General features: G+C 39.8%; 1 protein-coding gene across 1 annotated transcript; it reads left to right on the top strand.

Moving 5' to 3' along the window:
• Nucleotides 1-278: 278 nt before the first annotated feature.
• On the top strand, nucleotides 279-25837 carry TMEM106B (transmembrane protein 106B). Its single transcript, XM_075587234.1, has 8 exons — nucleotides 279-432; nucleotides 2795-3022; nucleotides 9032-9095; nucleotides 13935-14094; nucleotides 16971-17111; nucleotides 17226-17275; nucleotides 17474-17527; nucleotides 20613-25837. Exons 2-8 carry the CDS (start codon nucleotides 2803-2805, stop codon nucleotides 20749-20751), a joined length of 828 nt encoding a protein of 275 aa, XP_075443349.1. The 5' UTR covers nucleotides 279-432; nucleotides 2795-2802; the 3' UTR covers nucleotides 20752-25837.

Here is a 25837-nt window from a genome sequence, read left to right as displayed (position 1 = left end):
AAATAATAATATATTTATAATTATTTTAGTTTAAATTATGCTTTTCGTAATAATTTTTTTTTTCTTGTTGTTTTAGTATTTTTATTTGAATAGGTATCATATGCCATAGGTCATCCTGAAAGCATATACAGTACAGTACTGATGAATTGTGGTATTTTCTCTGTAAAAAGCGCGTCGCCAATCACGTGGGAGCAGAAAGTATCTAGACATGCCACTGCACCGTATCAACATTGCGACTGCTGCAGGAAGCAGCAAGAAACAAAAGACAATCGGCAGTTTGAGCAAGTTTGTCCTAACCACCTCCCTGTAGTTGGATGACATCAGAGAATCACGTGACAATCAGCCTAGCACCACTGGCGACACGGGAGAGAGGAGCAGGGAGTCGCAGAGCTCGGAGTGATTACTGCATGTGATAATAACCGCACAGCCATTGTGAGTGTGTCTCTCTAATTCCTATTAATAACATCACAACGCACCATGGGGGATTTCTCCTTACAAATGTGCGCTGCAATCACACTTTTGTAGTTGAGGTGTGGGATTACTCCACTAAAAAGGCCTTTCTGTGGTTCTGAAGCTCCACTCTTCTCTTATATTACGCCCATGTTATAGCTACAAGTGTCTGTGGGAGTACAGTTCTCTTCTATACACACACACACACACACACACACGTAAGGTGAAAATATTTTACAAGCTGACCACAATAGAGACCTATTAATGTTACCCCCTTTCCAGTTGCTCAGTTTAGCACACATGCCATCATTTAGTTTCTGTGAGTTTATACCGCAAAGCAAGGTCTAAAGGTTTGAACAAGTTTTTAAATACTGGTTAAGAACATTGGAATATGGTTAAATAAAGGAGTTCTGGTATGTTTCTATATCACAAGGCACCAAAATGGTTAATTTTCCTATTCTGGAACACATACTTATTTTTAATACATTCAGAATGCTAATCCTAATTATCATAATACTGTGTATACCAGCGCAATGCCAACACCAAAGTTCTGATGAACCAACAACGGTCTCCACCCTGCAGTTAGCGCACTTACCTTAGTTTAGCGAATTACACTCCACATGTTTACTTTTCTGATTGTGCACAATAATATTGCTTTAAATAGGTTTTGATGTTTGATAGATTACATTCCAGGCTTGTTAGTAGTATCATAATGAGGAATGTTGTAGTGCTTGTTTCACACGTTGTATGACCTGTAGTAACTGCATTAAAACAATATAGGATGACTGTGTAAGTAATACAAGGCAGGCAACTTAAAACTCAGGGACTTTGGCCAATTGGCCTACAGTCCTGCGATGTGTTCAAAACAATATTTTGTGCTGGCACCAAATGTGTGAAGCCAATCCTTGAAATTGTCAAAGTGGACAAGAGAATGGCAAAGAAGGGCACAAAACGAGATAATACACAGGCAGTGGGAGGAAAAAGGTTGTTCAGTGTAGCTGTTGATCTCTGACCTCTTGGAAATTGGAACAGACCTGTATATAACCTATACAATAAGCACATTTGAGTTAATTATTCATTTATATTGTAGCTGGAGGCTCTTAAGGTAATGTTTTATTATTTTTTTTACGTTTTCAAAGTGGTTCCCCAGTAAAATATATTCAAGCACTCCAAAAAGCGAAACTACTCTTATAAGGCAGCTGTACCTGAAGTAAGGGGAGTAATGATTTCCACATTCACCCATTGAAGTGCTGTGTAGGTCTGTCTGCTGAGCGAGGTGTGTAAGCTGTGTGCCCAACTCATGTCTGCAGTGTTAACACATAGGTACCGTATTGGCCGACTATATTACTGTTTTTTTTCCCCTAAAAATGTCCTTACGAAAACTGTATGTGTACTATATACGCAGCCTAACACCTTTTTTATTTTTCATGTAGAACACCTTCAAACTTTTGGGTCGTATTATGTGCGAGACAGTACTATATTCGGGCCAATACAGTAGTTACTAAAGCTTCATTCTTGACACTATTATTGAGTTGATTGCTTTGCTGCTCGTGATCACTTTCATCCACAGTGGGGAATATTTAGGTTTCAGCCTCAACAAGTATTTGTTTTATATTCTTTTTACTTATCAGTCACTTATGTTGATGTTTTATAATGCTTCTAAGTACTGTATTTGCAATTCCATCAAAGCCCTCATACCACTACTTCCAGCATCACTATGTCAACTTTCATTGCAAAAGCTCATGGGAATATTGTGTTCTTTTTAAGAAATGATACAGTAAGTTTTAACTGGAGTAGGAAAGGTTAAGAAATGCATAGGATTTGCTGAATAAAAGACAGGTGACATCCCTCATGCCATTTAAACCCTTTTGGGACCAGAGGACGGTGTAGGGCATGTGGTCACGGCTTTTTCGCAGTGTCCAAATGGCCACAGGTGCTTTGCCACAACTTGCCCCGCCGCCGCCGGCCACTTTGCCGCTAAGATAGGTGCCTTACCCCAAAAAACCCTACCCTAACTAAGCCCTTACCCTAAGACACCTTAAAATAACCCCCTACCCTAAGCACTAAAACTCTTAAATTAACCCCCTACCCTAAACAGTAATAAAACTTACCTTAGAAGTGATAGGCTGTGGCGGCGGTGTGAGTCGTGGCAAAACGGCCGCAACCAAATGTTTCATTTCGCCGGAAGGACCCTCTGGAAGGCATTGTAGTCCCCTATGGCACCAAAGTGTTTAGCTTAATGGAGTATAATTTTTTTTATAATGTTGTCTCATAATATTATCAAACTGACAATAAGGGTTTCCTCAACCAAAACACTTAGTAATTTTTATTTTCTTCCTTTTAGCATCAACTATGGGTAAGTCTCTTTCTCACATGCCTTCACATACTTTGAAGGATGGGCATAGTCATGGTGAAGCTTGTACACCATCTGATGATAGAAGTGGACTGGTTCCCAAAGAAGCCCATGAGGAGAGCAGAAATGGAGATGTGTCCCACTTCCCATATGTGGAATTTACTGGAAGAGACAGTGTTACCTGTCCCACATGCCAAGGAACAGGGCGGATTCCGAGAGGTAAGAACATTTTACCAACAAATGTGTTGCCAAACATATCCAATTGCATTCATGTGTTTAGGTAATACTGCGTGATTGATACAAATGTAGTATCTTCTATCTATCAGAAGGTGTGTGTGTGTATACTCCGCTATACGGACCTTCAATGTACGGACACTCGCGAGTACGAACATATTTACAATAGCACCATTCCCTTGTGTCCGTACGATCGCTTCGCGAGTACGGACACTTATTCAGCCCTACAGACCGCCGTAGTTGTGTGACGCGCTGATTGTTAAGATCACCGGGGTTTCTTTAAAGCTTGCGATGTAACGGCCTTTACAGCTGAAAGGAGGTTTGTGAGGTCCCATATACAACTTGAATAATGAACTCTGGTATAGATTAAGTATCCTTTAATACATCGAAATTCATCTGTCCCCATAGAAATACATTGGTGGGATGAGCAATAGAATATTATTTCTTTATGTCCCAGCAGTGAATAGAGGAACTGGTGAAAGACTTTAAAAAGAGAAGTACTGTAACATTGCAGTCATTATATGGCGTAAGCAAATCAATTGCAATATCAAAGAAAATGTCTGTGTTACTTTGGTTTATGAGGGATTTGGTGCATTACTAATATCATTTTACACATAATTGCTTGTTTGGCAATTTACCTTGTGATATATCTTTACCCACTGAGCTCTCAAAATACATTTTGTAAACCCTTAACGCAATTGTCCTTTTTAATGGCGCAATCCCCTTTTTAGCAGCCCCCCCAAATATCAAAACAATTTAACAATCTAATTGTTTTCCTTATACAAATGTAACCATGCTTAAAGCAATATTCACAAACTTTAAATCATATCAAATAATATATCTAACACATATCATCATTCATTTAGGCACTTAGTGCGACTTTTTTTTATAAGATTTAAAAATTCAGTTGGACTCTTATCACTGAGTTCTGGCCTTTTCTTTTTAGTTTAGACCTTTAGATGTAGTAGTTTTATAACCAAAAATTTTTATAGCACGGTCAGTTGTCTGCATGATGGCGTGCCGTACAAACAACGAATATTCTGCTAAATATTTATATTTTTAGTTTATTAAATAAATAATGTTACTTTATTTAATTGGGATGTCACCGCAGTATGGTATTTCAGAGATAATTGAGTCCCTTACCTGCTTAGCGTTTAATTTATCCTAATTAAACTAGACATATTTGATAACAAGATCGCAATGATTTAAGAATTTAGTGACACTGGTGTACAGGTATTTGAGCAGTTAAGTTAAAGAGCTGTGAAGTTGGGCACTTGCACTGACTGCCAATGCAAGTTTGTATTTTGTGAGTGTTTGAATTCCAAGTGATCAAGTTCACAGTAAAGTGAAGCATTGTTTAAGAAATACACTATAAAGATTATTTGGGTGTTAAAGACAATACAGAATTGCAGGTAAATAAATAGGAAGTGCGATATCTTAATATATCAGGGTTGAGTCATATTTTTCTTTTAATGCTTTTCTGTATTTGTGCATTTCTGAAAACGTAATAAGTAGCATTTCATAGTACAGTATTAAGTTCTAGCCATGTGTTTAAAAAAAAAAAAGTTTTTAAGAAATGTATTTTTTTTTTGGTAGCCAAAAGAATTTTAATTTGATTAGTATTTTGTTTACTTGCTTTTGTGGAAAAGCGAACTTTGAATAGAAGTACTGTATGCGTAATGCGGATGATGGCCAACTAAGCTATTGCTGCTTCCTGGGGGTTAACATTTCTTTTATGAGGAGAAAAAAAATGCAGCACTCTCACAGATTGCTGTTTCTGCCCTAAAATGTGGACCTTTCAAAAGATATCCGTATCTGGCAAAAGGTCCACATTTTAGGACCTTAATGTTGATCTGTGATTAAAATATCCTTTGCATGAAGACCACGAGTTCTGCATTTTTCTTCTCGGCATACCACCTACAACCCAGGTCCTCCATGGCTATGGCAGTATACTAATCATTTCAGCGAGGGCCCTTTCCTTCTTTTTCATACTTTGCAAAACCATATTTTGTTTCTATCTTTGTTTTATATTTAATATGCCAGGTTTCTTCAGTTCAAGCATCTTAAACTGCAATGCTGTGATAACGTATTCAGTTATGCCAGCAACTGGACCAATAAAACAGTTGTTATCTATTTCATGAAAGTTTTAAGTAAACAAATCATCCATAGAATTCCTAAAACAGCTCTTTCATCTAGAGTTTTGTTTTGTGGTTATGAGCATTGTGGCTTAACATTGCAGAACTATGTGACTCAACGCTATGTCTTGCGGTATGAGCTGGGCATAAATACATTGGTTATCGTCCTGTGCTTTCACTGTCAAGGAGGTCACTTCAGCTGTGAATCCACTAGAGCAAATAGCCGCTTCTAACATCTTTATCAAATCATCAGCTGTAGCATTTTATTGAAACTAACAGACTGTGAACATTTTGTTTAATGAAAGTAAAGTGATTAGAAATGGCTAACTTGATTGTAGCGCTTTCATGCTACATTAAAGAGCAGCAGTCATACTAATAAGATATGCGGTTAGATACCATGCTTACAAATTGCCTGGTTATATCACAGGCATCCAGTGTTGCATATTTGAAATGAAAAATCTTTTTCTTTTTTCCATCTAATTTTCTGCTCATGTTGTAGTGTAAAATTATCTTATTTTATTTATAAAATGTTTTACCAGGAAGTAATACATGGAGTGACCTTGTTTTCCATTATGTCCCGGGCACAGAGTTATGATAAAACAGGGTTGTATAAAATGGACAGTGCTAATACATTCAATTTACAGACATTTCATGGACAGTTGGAGATATGATTATGGGCCTATGTAACAGTTACAGACAAGGTTAACATTGTGTTAGAAGAGATAGGATAGGCCTGCAATGTGTTGTGTTGGAAGACTTTACAGTAGTGATATTCTTGTAGTTTGCTGTTATTTGATTAAATGTAAAGCATTACCTATTGTAATTGGAAGTCATTACTCTTCTAGACTATAAATGTAACACATAGCTACAATAGGCTGACCAGACATCCAGGTTAAGCTGGGACAGCCCCGTTTTTTTGCTCTTTGTCCCACGTCCCGAACTTTTTGCAAATCTCCCTGTTTTTGGTTGTCGGCAAGCACTCATGCTCCCATCATGAATCGTAGCCAATGAATGTGCGATCGGCAAGCTCAGGCTGTGCCTGAGCGTCATTTGTCCCTGGAAAAATGTGGTCACACTATATCCCTTTTTCTGCTTTCTCATCAATTCACTTAAAACATTTATAATTTTGATTTAATGAAGGAGATTTTACTAAGCTCGGGTATTGCACTGACATCTCGTGTCCATAGTTATTAACACTGGATGAAGAGCACCGAGGAGCAATTGATCATGACAAAATTACTTCTACGCCATATTCTTTGAAGTCTCCATTCAGGCTAAGATTATAGTACTTGTGCGCGTGCACGGTCATGGCCTCACGCCTGTTGCCTGAGCGATGGGTGAACTGAGCTGCAGGCGATTGGTGAGGCATGGCAGACGCGTCACGAAGCTGGTTTGCCCTCATTGACAGAACCGCTCATGTGGCGTGGCCGTTGCTATAAAAGACTAACATTTTTGTTTTTTCAAAACGGGGTCGCGCCCCATCGTGCGCGCGCACTATGGCTACCTCATAAGATTGAGATAAAGAGTTCCTTGTTCCGGATGGACGCAGGGAACCAGGAAAGCACAGGAACAAAAAGCGGGGACCAAACGATAATATGCCGTAGACAAGGTTTTTAATTCATGAATGTGGCACACATGAACATACAGATGAGGACAAACACTTTGTCCTCACCTGTATGTTCATGTGTGCCACATTCATGGATTAAAAACCTTGTCTACGACATATTATCGTTTGGTCCCCGCTTTTTGTTCCTGTGCTTTCCTGGTTCCCTGCGTCCATCCGGATCAACAAGGAACTCTTTATCTACACTTACTGCCACAGGAGATGCACGCTACATAGAGCTGGCAGATGATTACATACTGTGAGTACAACCTTCATTATCAAGATTAATCCATTACTGTGGCTTGTCCTTGTAAAAGGATTATATGATTACTGGCTGCAATTAGTTGTCCACTTGTCCACTTGTACAATAGGGGTACAGAAGCAACTGCTACCACCATCAAGTTTATTGGATGACCAGTATATACTCACTTACTGATTGTGACCACATAGCTCTTTTTCTCTTTCAAGATCATGTGAATTGCATTGATTTTGTTTGGGTGCTGTGGTTTGAGCACTGGTGGAGACTCGGTGGTCTCTTTCTTGAGGCATGTTGTTCACGACATGCCGTCGCGGCCTAAAGTTGTAGAAATGTGCTTCCAGGCAGAATTCCTTCCCATTTTTGAAGTGAAACTTCTTTAGTGGCACCTCATCCCTACTGGGACAAAAATGGATTGTAGGGGCAGAAAATGAAACGGATGTGACGTCAAAGTGCTGACGTCACAGTGCTGGCAGATGAGGCCGGGCTGTGTTCTGGCAAATCACATGCCGCCGCCGGCTCCGCTCCTAACGGCCACCATTCCAACCATTCCCCCCACACCGTTCCCCGCCCGCTGCCTGCGCCTGCTGACATCTAAATGCCGCCTCATCCCCCACACAGCCGCTGACATGCGGCGGCGCCGTTCTCCCTCACCCGCTCCTCCACACCGGCAGCCTTCCTCCTCAACGCATGCGCAGAGGCTCTGTCCATAGCCATGTTGTGGATGGCAGGTTTCGTGTGTGCGGTGTGGTTGGCAGAGGGCGTTGCTGCGAGGCAACCGGTGATTGGCTGTCGCGTCCCGCCGCTGAGGATTGGTTGAGGGGCTGTCAGTCAGTTAAGGGGTCCCTTAATTCCCCTCATCCGGCACGGGCTCTGCGGTGCTGCCCGCCGTGGAGTACGCTGCTACGTGGTGGGGTAGCTATCTGAGGCCGAGGCTCCACCCCCTGCCCTGTTGCTCCTGCTTTGGTAACGGGAGGAGGGGGTAACGGGACCCCTGTGTCGCCGGGGGGGCTGGGAGTCCGCAGCTCCGTGTCCGCAGCTCCGACGGGGGTAGTGGGAGGGGGGGATGAGGAGGGGTGGGGGGCACAACACAGAGAGACATTCACACAACACAGAGAGAGAGACACACACTCACACTCACACACTGACTCACACTCACACACTGACTCACACGCGCACACACACACTGACTCACACACGCGCACACACACACTGACTCACACACGCGCACACACACACTGACTCACACACGCGCACACACACACTGACTCACACACGCGCACACACACACTGACTCGCGCACACACACACTGACTCACTCACACACTGACTCACACACGCGCACACACACACTGACTCACACACGCGCACACACACACTGACTCACACACGCGCGCACACACACACACTGACTCACACACGCGCACACACACACACTGACTGACACACGCGCGCACACACACACACACTGACTGACACACGCGCACACACGCTGACTGACACACACACGCACACACGCTGACTGACACAGCTGCACACACACTGACTGACACAAACACGAACACACACTGACACACACTGACTGGCACACACGCACACACGCTGACTGACACACACGCTGACTGACACACACGCACACGCACACACGCTGACTGACACACACGCACGCACGCTGACCGACACAGAGAGACATTCACACAACACAGAGAGAGAGAGAGACATACACTGACTGACACACTCACACACACACACACACTGACTGACACACACACACACACTGACTGACACACATGCACACACTGACTGACACACACGCACATACATACTCATTGACTGACACACTGACTGACACGTGTGCCGAGCACGCGCGTTATAAGTCAATTTCTGCGACAAAAGTCAAAGAAGTTTCACTTACTATGCGCGTGCACAGCACACACAGCTTTTTTGTGTTCTCTACATTTAATTGTTGGTTAAATTATACTGTATTACTCTCTTTATAGGTCGGGAAAACCAGCTTGTAGCATTAATTCCATACAGTGATCAAAGACTGCGGCCCAGGCGAACGTAAGTAAAGGGCTACTTGATTCTAAAGAAACATACGTTAAAGGTTTTTACTTGCATCCCTTAGTATCAAGTTCCAGTGTGACTAGAATTTAAATTCTTTTTTCTTTGTCCAATAAATAAAATATATGTAGTGTCCTGCATATGACAATGTCTTTTTATATACACATACAAAAAAGTTAGGTTCTACCTAATTTTATAGCCAAGTTTTTGTCACTTTAAAGATGCAAAGACATTGATGAATAAGGTTCACTTGAATATTGAATGTTTGCTATTCTTGTAAAGTGCTGACGTCACATCATTGGTTTAGGCTAGTAGAGCTTTGCCATTCATAGAGCTCTCTTTTAAAGCGGCAATCCGCGCCTATTTGCTGTTTTTTGTTTTGCATTGAATACATTTTATTTATTTTTTACTTTTCAAAAGGGTTTTATTTTTGGAATGTGATGCTTCATTTGCAATATTTAGTGTCCTGGAGATTGAAACAAAGCTTATCCCAGAGCTCAGAAGCTAGAGATGTGTGTGTGTGTGTGTGTGTGTGTGTGTGTGTGTGTACATATACATTTTACGTTATGGTGGGTGAAAAAGGCAACAAAAAACCTCCACCGTTGTCATATAGCCAATAAAGAATATCACTTGTGAGCACATTCACATGACTTAGACAGGTCTGCAACCCGGCCTTTCAACCATTATCACCTAGCATACAGTGCTTCCACTGCAGCAAGGGATTCTGGGGAATGACATGCAAAAGAGCACACAATGTGTCGCCTTTTGCCTGAAATCCATTTATATGAAACCCATATAAGCAAATGCTCTGCTGTTCACACAGCTTTTAAGCACAGCATGGGATTAAATGCAAAGCCAGTCAAACCACTCACAGACATGTTTCAACCTTAATGGATCTCATCAGTGTAAGGTTGGTTGTACTGGCTTTGCAATTTTCAAGGCTGGGTAGGTTTACCATACACATTTTAAGTTATGGTGGGTGAAAAAGGCGACAAAGTTATGGTGGATGAAATGATTGAAAGGCAGAGTTGCAGACCTGTCTAAGGCATGTGAATGTGTAGATGCATGTGAATATATAAATATCAAATGCACTTGTCTGGGGCATGTACATTTGAGCGGCAGGCGAGCCGTGATATATCCAGGGGATATGAGGCCTCGCTGGCAGTCCTGTGAATCCCTGGTGTGGCACGGTTACTTTAATCCCATCACCTGGCTGAGCAGCAGACCCCACCCTCTCCAGCGCTGCTTCCACCCACTCCCCCCTCCTGTAGGTGAGAACAAAGGAGCTCCGATCTCTGGAGAGGAAATGCAGTTCCCGAAGAGATTCAGCAAGAAGTGCTCCACTGGTCGAGTCTAGGTGCTGACCCTGGGCGCATGCGCAGTGTGTTGGGGAGCCTCCTGTATGTTGCGCGCCCAAATTCTGCAGAGCCTGCTGATATCTTCTGCTTTGTACACGTGAGTCTGTCTGCACACCTAAGCGACTTCAGTTGATAGAAGTTATTTCTAATGTGGTCAGATTGCTGTCGGGTGAGTGGTGCTATTGAGCTTATTCTTGTTGAGTTTGGTATGACTGTTTTGCAATGAATTTATAGCATCCTCCTCCACTCTTTGATTGTTTAATGTCTTTGTATGTTGAAATTTCTCATTGAGGTCACACTTTGAATTTCTCCCCACTTGCTCGGTATTGCCCTTTATATCCCCAGTTACCAAACAGTTCACGTAGTTCCTCCCCAGCAGCCACATACACTGCTAGTGGTCACGGACAGTTATTAACTATTGGACCCCCGCTATCTGGCACATGTAACATACATTGTAGTGATTGTGAACCATTCGGGTTCCGAGGCCCTGGAGGGGGAGAGCTGGGATAACTCTCCCAGCTGTCCCAGACCCGGCGTCACCCCCAGCAGTGACCTGGCATAAGCAGCAGCAGAAACCGGCAGCTCAAAGCTCTTCCCTCTTCCTGCCTCTGCCGCTTACAGCTGACAGGAGAGAGAGGAAGAAAATTCAGAGCCGGCTCTCTTAAAGAAAAACGAAAAGTCATCCCCGGCGCCTAAAGTTAAATGGTAAATAGTATCACCAGTCCCCAATGTCCTGGATATGGTCCAAACTTGGTTCCCAATCCGGGAAATTAATCCAATTTGCACAATCCAGGCGTGATTCTTTCACTCTGTTTCTCCTCCTGTTATAAAATACAAAGGGAACACACCATTGTGTAGTAAACCAGGACTATTAAGGGATTATTCTTGCAGACACTAAAAAAATGCCTACTTACAAGATGATTACTTGATATATGCGGTGGATACAATCTGTGCTTTTGCCTGCGTCTTCACTCAGACCTTCACAAACCCCACGTGATGCTCCTGATTGAATCCGACCTCCTCCCTCTTGTAATTGCACACCATACACTGGAACAGTCCCACCGATAGAATAACAGAGGAAAAGGATAGTGCAGTACTGCTAATAATACTTTAATCAAAACAAATACACAAGACGAATACACACATACATTGTGCCACGTCCTGCCATATAACAAAAAATGCCGCTTGAAATCTTTTGCGCCTAGCAGCTGTGGACTCCGACAACCTTTGCTGATAATATTACAGCTCTGCTACAAAGACTCCTCACTGATCAGCGTACCAAACGACTAGGCTCCTCCTATTACTATGCTCATCCTATTACTGTCTGTGTGTCTCTGTGTGTGTGTTTGTGAGAGGGAGAGTGTGTGTAAGGCCTCGGACATGGTCAAAAAGACCGTGCTGAGGCGCGCTGAGCCGCACTGAGGGAAACATTATCCCTATCAGCTCGGCTTTAGACGGCGCGTGCGGAGGCGTGTGGAATTTCAGCCGACAAGCCAATTTTAGTTTTGCTGAGGGAAGCGAAGGGGCGGTCACGTGACTGCCAGAAGCCAATGGCAGTCCGTGACGTCGGTGACGTGGCGCGCTAGCCCCGCCTCCAGGCCCGCCTCCCACCCGGCACACAAGCGCGCTCGCTGACGCTCATGCAGGGACAAGAAAAATCTCCTGCTTAAGCAGGATAGCATGAGCGTCAGCGCTGCCCAGCGCTCCTCCCTGCACCATGTCCCAGGCCTAAGGGAGAAAGTGTGTTGGAGAGGGAATGTAAGGGGAAGAGTGTGAGGGGGGAGGTTTGGGTTCCCCAGAATTTCATTATCGAATTCTGGGGTTCCCCAACCATAAAAAGGTTGAAAACCACTGATACATTGGATAGCAGACTACTACTAGTTCACATATTATTTCTCTTGTCAGCTAGCTCTTAGGGATCTGTGCTTGTTAAAGTTTTCTTCTTTGCCTCCTTGTGTGTGAAGTTGTTAGCTGAGATCATCTGGAAATCTAACTTGTTATTGGCTGCATTAACTGCTCTGTGGGGAACTCTAGAGAACTGCAGTAGATGCAATTCAGGTCTATTAACCCTTGCTTGTTCAAAGGAAGCAGTCTTAATGTTTTACATACAGTAACCCCCTTTTGACTGAAGGGGTTACATTGATGTGCGTGCAGATCTAGCATAGTGTTAGCTGCTGCTGAGACTGGAAATCCAGTAACCTCTGTGCCTCTGTTAATTTCTTTCTCATAGTCTTCTACCTACAGCAACATGAGGTGTTCCGCTACATGGTTCTGCTTCTCCTTCTCCCCCCTGCCCCCCTCTCTTTCTCAGCTGGCTATACTGGGGACTGGCTGCTTCTGTGATTTCACTCCGCAGTCTCCGATTGCTGGGGACATACTTGGATTGTATTCTATTTACAAATGCATCTGCGTAGATGAACACTGTTCCAACATCTGCACCCGAATTTACTCTTGTTTATTACATTCAGTTCCTCTTGTCTGTGCATCAATATACGTTACAATTACTGTGAACATTTTGGAAGATCCGTTTTCTCCCTGAAACAAGTAACTACTTGGAAGCACTGGTTATGAACTCTGGTTCTGATTTTTTTCAAAACAAATACGGAATGGTACTTTACACATGGCCTTCAAGAACAATTACATTGGTTTGTGCATGAGTATAAAATATTAGCAGTAGCTATAAATCGTAAAATATAAAAAAAAAATCACTACCCTTTGAACTATTTTATAAGTGCGCAAGTCCCAAAGGTTTCTTCTTTGTAGTATGTTCTGCTTGAGGGGGATGACTTGCTATGTAGCACTGAATACCAACTGTACCCCAGCATGTCAAACAGTCTATAATTGTGCTTATTTGTACATTTTATTATAATAAATGTATTTCTGTGCCTTGGCAAGCACATGCTTTGGCAGGAAAGTCATTCAGGCACTGAATTGAAAGTCATTCAGGCACTGTTATGACTGTTCAATAAAGAATGTTGTACTTTATCGAAAGATGATGGTTTTGGGCACTGCTTTGGTAAGTCCCATTGGTGCCCACTGCCATGAGGACAATCGGGTAAAAGTGAAAACATTTTTTCTTACCGTCCTTTTTCTTCCTGTTCAGTCCATCTATGGCAATGCGTACTAATCCCATTCCCGATTGTTATTGTTGTTGGTACAATATTAATGTGCCTAAATTATATATTTTTGCTTTTGTATCAAAAGACTTCCTGGGGAGGAGAGGTAGAGCTATTTATGGTCCTCCCATGGGTAAAAGATTTCTGTCCATCTCTGCTTCGGGGTGGAGTTTAACCTGTTTGTGGGCACTGCCATGGATGGACTCTCCATAGTAAGATAAATAAAAAATGTAACTTTTTCTGATGTTTAATTTTATATATGTCATTTCTTTAGGCAGTTTTTATTACTCTATGCTTTTATAACAGAATTGTCCAGAGATTGTTGAGAATCATTTATTAACACAATTATGTGTTTTTTGTTACAGAAAGCTCTATGTCACAGTTTCTGTCACCGTTTGCTTACTCCTTTCTGGTCTGGCTGTATTTTTTCTCTTTCCACGATCTGTTGACGTGCAGTATGTTGGCGTGAAGTCCGTCTTCGTCAGTTACGATGAAGCTAGCCGTTCAGTGTATTTGAATATCACGGTGAGTGTTTTCCAATAATTGAATAGAAAAACATAATTTAATCCTTTGGTTACCAGTGCCTTGCAAAACATTTAAAAATATTATTAAACTTAATTTATTAAAAAATAAATGCAAGTGTGTGCATTGTACTTTTATTCTAAAATTGTCACTGTTTTGAGGAATTATGTTTCATCTGGTATAACAGAGATGGTCTTTTAATGGTTTTCATTTTATAATAAGACAGTTATTCGTTTCTCCGTTTTCTCTTCATTTGAATGAGTTCTCACAAATATTCTGTTATGGTAGACTATTCGGAAGTAAAATAGGAGCACTCACAAATCCAAGTATTTACCGCCACGAATGCATGTTGTCCACTGACATGGGGGAACATATGCAGAATTAGAAAATGATTGGCACTCCTGTGATCTTGTGAAAAATAAACAGGTTTTATTGAAGAGATTGATGTTTCGGTCCCATTGTGGACATTTTTCAAGAAAAGTACGTTAAAAAAAGTAGACATAAGTCCACAGTGGGACAGAAACGTAGATCTCTTAAATAAACCCTGTTGATTTTTCACAAGACTACTGAAGTGCCAATCATTTTCTTATTAAAAAAATAAAGCATTGCTAAGGATTGAGCCAAAAAGGATTACATTAACAGAATTTAAAAATGTTTTCCCCTTTTATCTATCCCTGCTCATTCACCAAGGAAAATATTGTAACATTTGAATTCATTCTGTAGCTGCACAGGAATGGAAATGGAGTCTCTACTCTTGGTTCCTTTTATTATTATAATTATTTTTTTAACGTATGCTTCTTTGGGACCATTTTATTTGTGTTTAAGCGCCCAAAAATTGAAAGTTGTGTGAGGCGGCTGAAGCTGTGTCATGTGTCACTGACATTAAGCGTTTTTATTTCTTTAAACCTTCTAGCACTCATTGGTGATTGCACTGCCAAATGCATAAAGTGAAATAAATCCATAATACTAATGTTATTACTTTCATAACTTTTCTGTGCTCCTTTTAAATACATAAACTTATATCAAAGAACAAGTGGGTTCCCAGCACTCACTGATGAAAATGAATACAGAGATGGGGATATGCCAAATCCAAAATTTAATGATAGAAGCACAAGGCTATAATAATGGAACCATGGCATACAAGTGAGCGGCAACACAAAAAAATCCCAAGTAATTCTGAATGCAAAAGTGCAAGGAAAAAACACAGGGGCAGGGAAACTAAAGTCAAGCAAATAACCGTATGGGGAGGGGGATGAGGAGAGGGCAAAAGGGAAAATAGGATGGCAACGTTTCGGGGTAAAGACCCCTTCCTCAGGCCCGTTCCCTAAGGTCCCACAGACCAAAGATACTTCCCTATTCCTTGTGTCAAAAAAACAGACCCCAATATTGGAATCTATATTTACTGAAAATCAAAAGGATGAGCTGATGATATGAACTGTTATGTCAATGAATCAAGTCCGCAAGAATCACAGAATCAACAGGGAAATAAGAAAACCGTGTATACTGCACTTGAATCCAGTGAGTCAAATGATACTGTCGCCAGAACGATCCTCTCTGCGACGTCTGCTGTTGTTGCTGCAATGGGGCTGCTGCTAACCCTGTTTCCAAGTTCGGACTGAAGTACCCAGTCGGGAGTGACGTCATCGGTGGGCGGAGTGAGGCGAAACTCTCCCTGTAGGTCAGACCAGACATCATGTGATGCCTGAAGGCTTCCTCACCCAGGCAGAAGACGCGTTACTCCTTCCGGCAAGGTGAATAGCATCAATGTTGTCATGGCGATGTCAGGGGGTGTATCCAATTACATGTGCCTGCGCATATCCAGCAACATGATGAAAGCGACCCTGTTGTCCAGGTGACGACAAGGGCCGTGTTGTAATAGAGCTGAGCCTGCTTCCTCAACATCATGAATGCTACACCAGGCAAAGGGAAGGCAGCCTCCAGCATAGTGTACCTCTAAGGAATATTAGAAATAAAGAGACTTAAGAAGGGTACAGATTAATATATAGTAAATTTCCTAAAATACAGCAAATGACTCTTACAAACATAAATGTTTGTACCAGAATAACACAAGGCACAATGTATGCTCATCTCGGTCCCATCTCATGGGCACCCACACTAAACATGTACAAAGCACACGAACACTGATGAAAGCGATATAGAAAACCTTGCCAATTTCATGCCAACTATATACGTGCGACATGATCTAAGATGTACAACGGGTCCTGGGATAGAGGTGGGTTGAGACTGGGACAGCCGAAGGATGGATCCCAGCACTGGCTGACAATGGTGATTCGAAGGGGTTAGGCCACATAATTCACACAGAAGGGTAACGCAGTTGATTACAACAGCGGTCAGGGTCTGTGAGCAGACAAAGGCGGGGATCGAGGTGCTGGGAAGCCCCTTGTTCTTTGATATGTTCTGGGGGAAATATGGTGCTCCCTGTTCCCTTGAATACCCTGTTGCCATTATCATTCGCGTATATTTCTTGAGTGCTGCCTACCTCTTTATTTTGTTTTATATATAAACTGATATGTTTCAAATCCTTCATTACCAGGCTATAAAAAACAACAAAATTGTTATGACATTTTTGTCAAATCACATTGGCCAGTGGGGGGAGGGGGTAAAGCAGCATTACCCCCCCCAAACCCACCCCCCAAAAAAAAGTACTTTTACCAGTACTTGTGTGTGCAGCATGGATTGCTGCTTTAAAACATTGATTTAGTAACAGGTATCCAAAGTTACATTTTATAGCAAAGTTAAAAGGGAAAAGAAAAGGGAGAGAGAGAGAGGAGAGAAGTCTTACTTTTCATTGTTGTGTGGTACTTCACTCTCAAAATGTGCCAGTACGTTTGCCTGATTTTTCTCTCTTTTATATTCAGAACACACTGAATATAACAAACAACAACTTTTATTCTATTGAAGTGGAGAATGTTACAGGACAAGTTCAGTTCTCGAAAACTGTAATCGGGAAAGAGAAATTGAACAACACTACCAGAATCGGACCCCTTGATATGAAACAAGTAAATATTGCCTTTTAGGTTATATTATTTGACCTTGTACAATAACAGTGTTAATAATATAGCTTTTTAGTAACTTTAATATTCATTTTAATATACTTTTTTTTTTTTTTACAGATTGACTATACAGTACCTACCAAAATAGGAAATGAGTTTGACTACATGTAGTAAGTAGTTTACTATATCCCTAAAATGTTACTAAGACTTTGAATGCATGTTATTTTGTACATTTGTTGCTTAATAAACATTCTCCCATAGCTAAACATTGTGTGTTAGAGGGAGAATCCATGATACTGTTTAGTTTTTGTACCCTTTTGTTCTTTTTAAGATGTTTATAATTTTAAAAATTGTTTCATTTTTTACAGTTCCTATTGTACTCTTTCAAGTATAAAGGTTCACAACATGGTGGTAATGATGCAGTAAGTATTGCCTTTCTTTACCGATGCAGAACATTTAAAAAAAAAACGATTGCTGTTTAAGGGAAAATTAACACCCAGTAAGATGGTATAAAACCTTGCAGAGCTAGCCTGGCATTAATGTAATACATTTCTATCAGATAGGGAACATACTTGGAAAAATAATCTTCACGGGCTCTTAGAATGTTTTTACAGGAGACTAAATTGCATACTTTCAAGGAAGTGATATTTAAACAAAGCCCAGTGTGGTTACGAGTGCACAATGTTTGTTTTGTTTGTTTTTTATGTATCAATACTGAAGGAAGGTGAGTGCAACACTGAGACATTGCTCAAAGTAAATTTTGTTTATTAGCACAGCAAACAATTAGGATAATACCCGGTAGTTGCCTCAGTGTGAAAAGAGCAAACACCTGGTCACGACAACTGATATCTCCTAGAGCACCGGAATCTGTATTTCTACTTCAATCTTGCATCACACATACTGCATTTTCCCCCACCCTAGCTGTATCTTCTTCTCAGCAATTTCCAGTTATCTTCTTTCTGTGGCTTAGTGTAGGGGATGGGTCTTTGTGTTTTTAGCAGACTTGGGTTAGTCAAGGTAAACATGTTGCAAAAGTCTTATCTTCAGGGAAGGTCACTTGTGTATAGACCTTATGCAATTCTTCATAGTTCACTGCAGTTGTTTTTGTCTGTAGCTTGTTAAAATAATCTTGCTGATCTTCTTCAAACTAACACTATTCTGCATTTGACCTTTAACCCATCCCTTGCTGGTTCCTGCTTGCACAGTTTCATCATATTAATCAGTCTTCTTGTTGTCTGTTTTGGAGGTCTTATTCAAAATCTGACAAATACTGTACTGGAAAGAACAGAAACATCCAAGGAAGACATTCAGCTAGCACAGACATGCTGTCATTCATGATTTTGTAGCGCTCATTTTAGTACTTGTCTGATTTTCCTCTGTATCATTGATAATCATGAAATACAGTGTGATCAAATATTTACTGCCCTGAATTCACAGTATTGCACTTAATTCTTCATACATTCCGCTTATTATAACCTTTCTCTTTCCAACTCTCATAAGTTTGTGAAAAGGCAGCCCTATCTAATACACGGGTAATACTGCGCAGATATTGTATACGTAAACACCACAGCAACGTTGGGGAAAAAAGTGAGCGTCAGTTACATTCTTAAAACCTGTCCTATTTGTACACGTAAAGGAAAGCATTTAAATTGTTAAAAAGAGGTGACCAAACAGCTACAGATATCGGGAGTTTCTTCAGTTCTCCAGTTCTGAAGGGATGCAGCTACTGAACTCCTTCTGCGTGCCAGCAAAATAGATTCCCTTGCCTGTTGTTTGGAGTACAGGCAGTCCTCGGTTATCCAACACAATGCGTTACTCAAAATGGCGTTGGATATTGAAACGTCTTAAAGCGAAACACTGTTTAAATGAAAGGTTCCGTTCCTGAAGGCATTTTTAATGCTGAAATACACAAAATATTTTACTCAGGCTATAATTTATGCAGCACACACATACATTATATAGTGTATATACTGTATTATATATATAATATAACATAATATATCATGTAATTTAATAATATAATATATTATATAGTATAATATTATATTATATGATATATATATATTATATACACATAAACAACTTTGCAAAGCGTCGTAAGAGCGTTGGATAAGCCGTTTTGGCGTTGTAAAAATGAATATAGGTATGCATTGCATAGCGTTGGATAAGCCATTCGTTGTAAAGCGAAGCGTTGTAAAACGAGGACTGACTGTACAAAACTTTCTACATTGCAGCCTAGTGAACCGTCGGCATTCTTTTTATTTGTCAATTTTTTAAACGTCACAGAGCAGAAAAAAGTAGTTGCAAGAACTTTGGTAGCATGTAATGTTCTATTTAGGGGACAAACACTTGAATTCATTAAGAATTGGCAACTGATTCCTTTTGTCTGTTTTATTTTCTTTACACCTTAAGAACGTTCACAAATATAGCTAGCCTTCATTGTTTCTACAGCAATATCCCATTATAACACACTATCAGTTTGCATAGGATTCTAGGACAGTGATGGTTGCTTAATACTACTATATATCCCACTAGAGGAAACAATGAAGCCTGCTAACTGCTAACTCTGTAGTTCCCCTTTTAAAGATATTTCTGTTCGTTGAGAAATATAGAAATGTGCACTATAACATAATCTACTATCGTTTATTTTGTTTCTTGATTTGATTTTACTAAGATTTAGGAATGCTAGCTTGTGTTTATATTCGTCCCTTCAAAACAAGCATGAAGCAGTAGTGTGAAACCCCCCAAATCTTAATTTAATATTTATCGCTCCGTTCTAGGAACTGATAGAGGGCTCTGTCCTGTAGTAGACGCTTCTCTATTTGTTATTACTATCGTTTAGAAGGCACATGTTAGTTAGACATGACACGATTTGGTTCTTGCCATATTTCTTTCATGTCTCATTAACAACTTATTTCACTAAAGGTTTTGAAAACTCAACTGAAAGACTTGTTGTTTTTTTTCTAGCTTATTAGTGGGGAAAATAGTTCTACAAATGTTTGTAAGGCTGCAGCCCCGCTAGGGCTGAGCGTGCTGGCGCTCAAAGCATGCGTGGCGGGTGTCCTGCGTCTGCTTGCGCGCGAGGGGAGGAGGAGTGAGGGGGGCGGTATTGCCGAATATTGAGCGAGCGGGTAAGTATAATTTTTTTAATTTACTTAAGCGCATCGCGTGTGTGCCCGCGCATACACGGGCGCGGGGACTTGCATATATATATTATATATATGTGCAAGTCACCTCGCCAAGCACCGCCCGCTCAGCGCTAGCGGGGCCGCAGCCTTGTATGTCCTGTATGTCAGGAAATACTGGAAGTACCACACACCGTTCCTTTGAAACTGTAGCATTTTCATTGAGTGGTGGAGTAGTATTTCCCCTAGTGCTCCCAAACTTATGAACGATTGCTTTAACTTTTTAAGTACCAGAGTGACCTTCAATACGTTTTTCACTTGATTAAGTGAGATACTTTTACTGAAAACAGTTTGTGTAACATTTGTATCTTCACATTTTCAGAGTCACTGTGACAATTTCCTACTTGGGACATCCTGAGCAGTTATCACAAGAGGTCTACCAGTATGTAGACTGCGGAGGCAACGCAACATACCATCATGGCCAATCAGATCATCTAACGATTTTCAAACCACCTCATTAGAGCATTGTGGGAAATGGTAGCGAAAGTAGCAGATGGTTATTTGTAAACTGCCAGGCCACCCTGACAGTATATTCACTTCCTTTGGGCGTTGGCTACTACGTAGGCTTTAGTGTGCTTGTGTACATTTTAGAAAGTTACAATTTGAGCCAGAAATATTGACCAACCTAGATAAGGTTATAAATTTATAAGCTAGAGATTGAAGGTTTCATTTCTCAAACAAACACCATTTTAACGTGTGAAGCTTTTTTTTTTGTCAGTTTGAAATTTAAATTTGTAAATATGCTTGTACATAGGAAGTGATTTGTCTTTACATTTGCCTAAGTATGCCATTTGTATGTTCTCAACACTAGATATTCAATTAATATTGTAGTATATTTTAAGTAGCTTGTTTTGATTTTTTTTTTTATTGAATGATGTACTTTGGTTTTCTTTGAGTAATTATTACAAAGTCATGTATTTATGTATTTTTCTTTTTATTTTATAGGATGGTAAAATTATTTATCCTTTACACTGAACTGACCTAGTATTTAGCTTATGTTGGTTACAAAGATGTAAGGAAATTATTTACATTTCCCACTATAGACATACTGTAAGAGTGCTTTAGCTTGGGGATGAATAAACACTTTTTTTCCAGTGCCACCGCGGTCTGTAAAACTTAAAGGGTTAAACAAACACGAGTTTCATTTCTGTTTTCACATAGCGTTAGCCACAAACCTCTAAAGTTGCTATCAATGACTGAAATGTGCCTGTTACCTTGGTGGAAATTGTTAGCATACACTTTACGGGTGTAGCCAGAAAATAACCCTGGCCACACTGGTACATTTAGCAAATGCTCATTTATAGGGGAAATCATATCAGATAAGGTTCTTTGGAGTCTAATAATGTTAACAATGGGATTACATTAAAAATAAAGCCCCAATGGGGCCGAACATTAACATAAATCAAGAAGGGTTTAGCATCCATATAAATTTCTGGTTTCGGATCATTTTTTAGGGCTTAAATATACTGTTGAAAACTGTGAGCAGCAAGAAAACTTGAGACATAGACATCTTACTGCAGGGGTGCACAAACGTTTCAGTCTGCCCCACCCCCCCCCCCCCCCCCCCCCCGTTACTCTTAATTTACCTGTTCTCTGGCATTTGATGACGCAGCGAAATTTGACACTGCATTGCCAGAAGCCGCCGGAGAACAGGTAATTGACTTAGAGGCCTCCGGCATTTAAATGCTTTGGGGAAGCGTGTGGGGCCTCTGCAACTGCCGCGCCCCCCGCCAGACAATTCCCCCCTTTTTGGGTACTCCTGTTTTACTGTATAGTAGTCTGACTAAATCTTTGCCACAATAAACTAGCAGAGGGTACCACACCTTTAAAGTTGGAAGTGTCGATCAGCCCTGATTAACTTGACTAGATTTCTATGTACAGTATTTGTACCAGATTTGAACCATCACACTTTGAGTACAATCCCATAAATTCTGAATCGCACAGGAAAAAAATATAGCTGCGACTAACAGTACTGTACCCGTTCATAAACTTTGAGGGGAACATTTGTATTTTAAAGAACCGTTTCTGGTTTCATGCAATCAAACAAATAATCTATGTTGATATTGTGCAGCATGCTATGTTTGTTATTTTTATTAATAATGCCAATTTTAGTATGGAACTTCCTGCTTTTTGTTACACCTTACTTAATTATGAGTTGGAAGCATGAAACCACGGTTCAAATGCTTTATACAGCATCCCACGAGTTGCACAATTAAGCACTTTTGTCAATTTCAGCCCCCTTGAACATCACAGACATGCGTTTTCTCAAACTGAACAGCAATCTTTAAATAAGACATTTAGAGAATCATTGAATGATAATTGTGCACTCTAAATTCTATGTACTGTAGCTTTTAGCTTCCAGAATGCTTTGTGGTTTTTAAATGGCCCTAATTTGGCTTTTATTTTAATGACTCATTTGATTTTGGTAGTTTGACTTTTGTTCCTATTTTTCTTAATTAAAGAAGCTAAATGTTCCCGATTTTTAAAGCAGCCTCACTTGAAGTAGTTTAATCTATTTTGCTGTGCATTCTCTTAGAACTTAAAAATAAAATGCATTTGTGCTAAACCTACGGTGAATCGACTCAAGTATCAACATTTTTTTCTTTATTTCTTAGTACAGTACTGTTGGTGAATATTTGTTTTTTCATGCATGATCCTTTTTAAGCAGCAATCTGCTCAGTGAAGTAATAACATTCACCAATGGTTCTTCTTGTGGTGTTCCATTTCACTTCCCCCCCAATCTAAAAAAAAAAAAAAATTGCTGTATTTTCACCTGTTTCATCGTTTTTGTGGATGAGGGGGAAAAACAATTTCAGCAACTGATAACTGAAGATTTTGACTACCTAATTGGTATCGTGGGATTGCTAAAAATTGCAGCAAAAAGACTGCACTAGTAAAATGAAAGGAGACCTTTATGTTTTTTGCTGCGATCTATAGGGGTTTGCTGCTTTTAATCTTTACAGCACCCTAACGATGTGCCAGGTACGTCATAGGCAGTCGTTACTAGGTGATCGGGCTGATCGTTCTGACAAAACAGAAGTAGAGCCCCATTCACTTCAGTTTCCCCGCACCTGGGTGCCAGTAGCGGCCATTGACTGGAAGTGCTGGATGATCCCCGGCTCTGTAAAGGTTAATGGACAACAGTAGTTTTTCAGATGTGCTTACATCATTTTGAACATGAGTTTTCAAGACCTCAGAAGGCTCTTATAGTGTGAAACAGACGTGATGTCTCGACAACAACAATATATGGTATAAATAATCTGGATTTGCCAAGTAATACAAAGTTGCAAGGTGTCTTGCTGCCCATTCAAATACATGGCTAATGTGCGTTGTAGCTTAGTAAATAATATTCTAACCCTTCGGTGTCCTATCAAGATGAACATTCTCAAGCAGAAATGTAGTAGTTCTTGTGTGATACTTTCATATCTATGTTTTTTTTATTCTGTATCAATTATACATTATATAAATGAGTGTTATATGCATACATATATTGTTATTTATTTCTCCTTTGAAACACCTAGAGTATGAAAGCAGAACATGCAAAAAAAAAAAAAATACTAATTCTAAGCAACATCCTGTACCAGTTATTAGTTGGTAAAAGTTGTTCTGTTTCCCTACCAGAAAACACATTGTATAGATCAGATATAACTTAGTTTTTTTTATTTTTAGAATATATAGAAGTTTAAGTGAAAAAAAGAAAGTAGGCCTACATATATTTCAAATGTATAATTCTTTCTCACCCTGTACCTGCTCAAGCGTAACAATATGTTCCCATGAAAGATTGTGTGCTTGAAGGCATTTCATTGCTTTACTTCATAATGCTGATGGATTTAGTGTAGTGTAATTGCATGTTCCTGATGGGGTTTTTTTTCCAGTGCTCCTTGTGCTGCTTAAATATTTTGAAGGCTCTATTGTTAATAAAGTTGTTTGTGTAGTATTGAATATTTTGTTTTATATTGCATTTGAATTTCTTTACTAAAATAATATTTTATTGGTTTAACTTGAACCACTTTATTGAAATGTCGTGCTACACTAATTGAATTAATATGATTACTAGAACCATCATGATTAGTTAGTGTTTGCTAAACAAGAGTTATGCTGTCTGAAAATAAATAGGTTAGTAGAGCAGGAATGTGTCAAGTGGTAGAGCAGTTAATGAGTTGGATTTGAAAACTGGTGTGATTGCTGTCCAACTTTTGGGATGAACAGACTCCTTGGATAGCAGTGATTTTGTTTTTTAACTGAAATGTCTTAAGTCTTGCTAAAGTTAGATTTAAAATAAATTGATTTATGTGTTTTAGGCACACATGTAAATTGTTAGTGATCATATAAATGCATCTTTACATATTATGGGCCCGATTCAGTATGCTCTGACGCAAATTATTGCACTGCAATGGGCTGAAAACTGCCAGGGACTTGAATCGCAGTGTGATTGCCCACATCAGAACCTATTGATTTAGGTGTGTATAGTTTGAACCTTGCAATCACTGTTTGTATTTGTTGTTTACATACATTATTTTTATTTAATACTGTAGATGGACGGCTTTATTAATTTTTCCCCTAAGTATTTCAAATGCTAGTAAAATATTTTCTTTGTTATTACCTGTCGAGCATAATAGAGAAGTACGTGTATTTCAACTACTCTTTAAATATGTTTATCTGCAAACAGTAAATGTGTTAGTCAAGCTACTTTAGTGCAATGTATTTCTAATAGAGCTATTAAATATAGATTTGCTATCCATTTATGGCTTTCACTCCCAGAGTGTAACTGAATGCATTTTAGATGGGAACTGTGTGGATTTCTTGGAATAGATCCGCATGTATATTTAACCAAGGTCCCTGTAGCAGGCAGTGCATATAGCAAAGATGCTTTCAGATAATGCTCTGGTGTAAAAAACGACATCTCCTATTTTCTGCAGAAAATATTTAATTACTAGAATAGAGCTAAAATGGCTCTCTCTTGTAAACCCAGATTACTAGTGGATTATTAAAATAAAATAACTTGTCAATGCTGTACACATCTGCTAAAAATGCAAATGTGTACCAAAATGTATTCTTATTTCAATGGTGGTTAATTATAATCTTCTTTTACTCATGGCTTCCAATGGAACTGGCAGTATTTTGCAAGCCTTTGACACCAACGATTTCAAATGAAAAATGTACGTCAAGATAAACCACTCACTTTGTTCCTAAAATTGTTAGGAAAATAGCTGCTGCTATGGACCTGCACACTGTATAGAATATTTAGAAAATGATTAAAATATGTATAGATATGTTAAAATGTGGTAATTATTTTTATACCTCATTAAACCGTCTAACTTGACTCCGTAGTGGTATTGACAAAGTATTGTACTAATCGTGTGCAGTTATGTAGCATTCAGTGATACTTTAGATTCATATTGTGTTTGAGTTCTTTAGACTGTATACAGTATATTGTGTGAAATTGGTTAGCTCCTTTACCTCTATAACACTTATGAGCTTCTGTATGTGTGAAACAACATTTAAATAAAAATTCTACGAAAAACATTAAAGGTTGTTTTGAAGCAA

This window comes from Ascaphus truei, chromosome 2, assembly GCF_040206685.1.
Source record: "Ascaphus truei isolate aAscTru1 chromosome 2, aAscTru1.hap1, whole genome shotgun sequence".
NCBI lineage: Eukaryota > Metazoa > Chordata > Amphibia > Anura > Ascaphidae > Ascaphus > Ascaphus truei.
The sequence above is the reverse complement of the archived record's forward strand: the minus strand, read 5'-3'. Positions and strand labels throughout refer to the sequence as shown.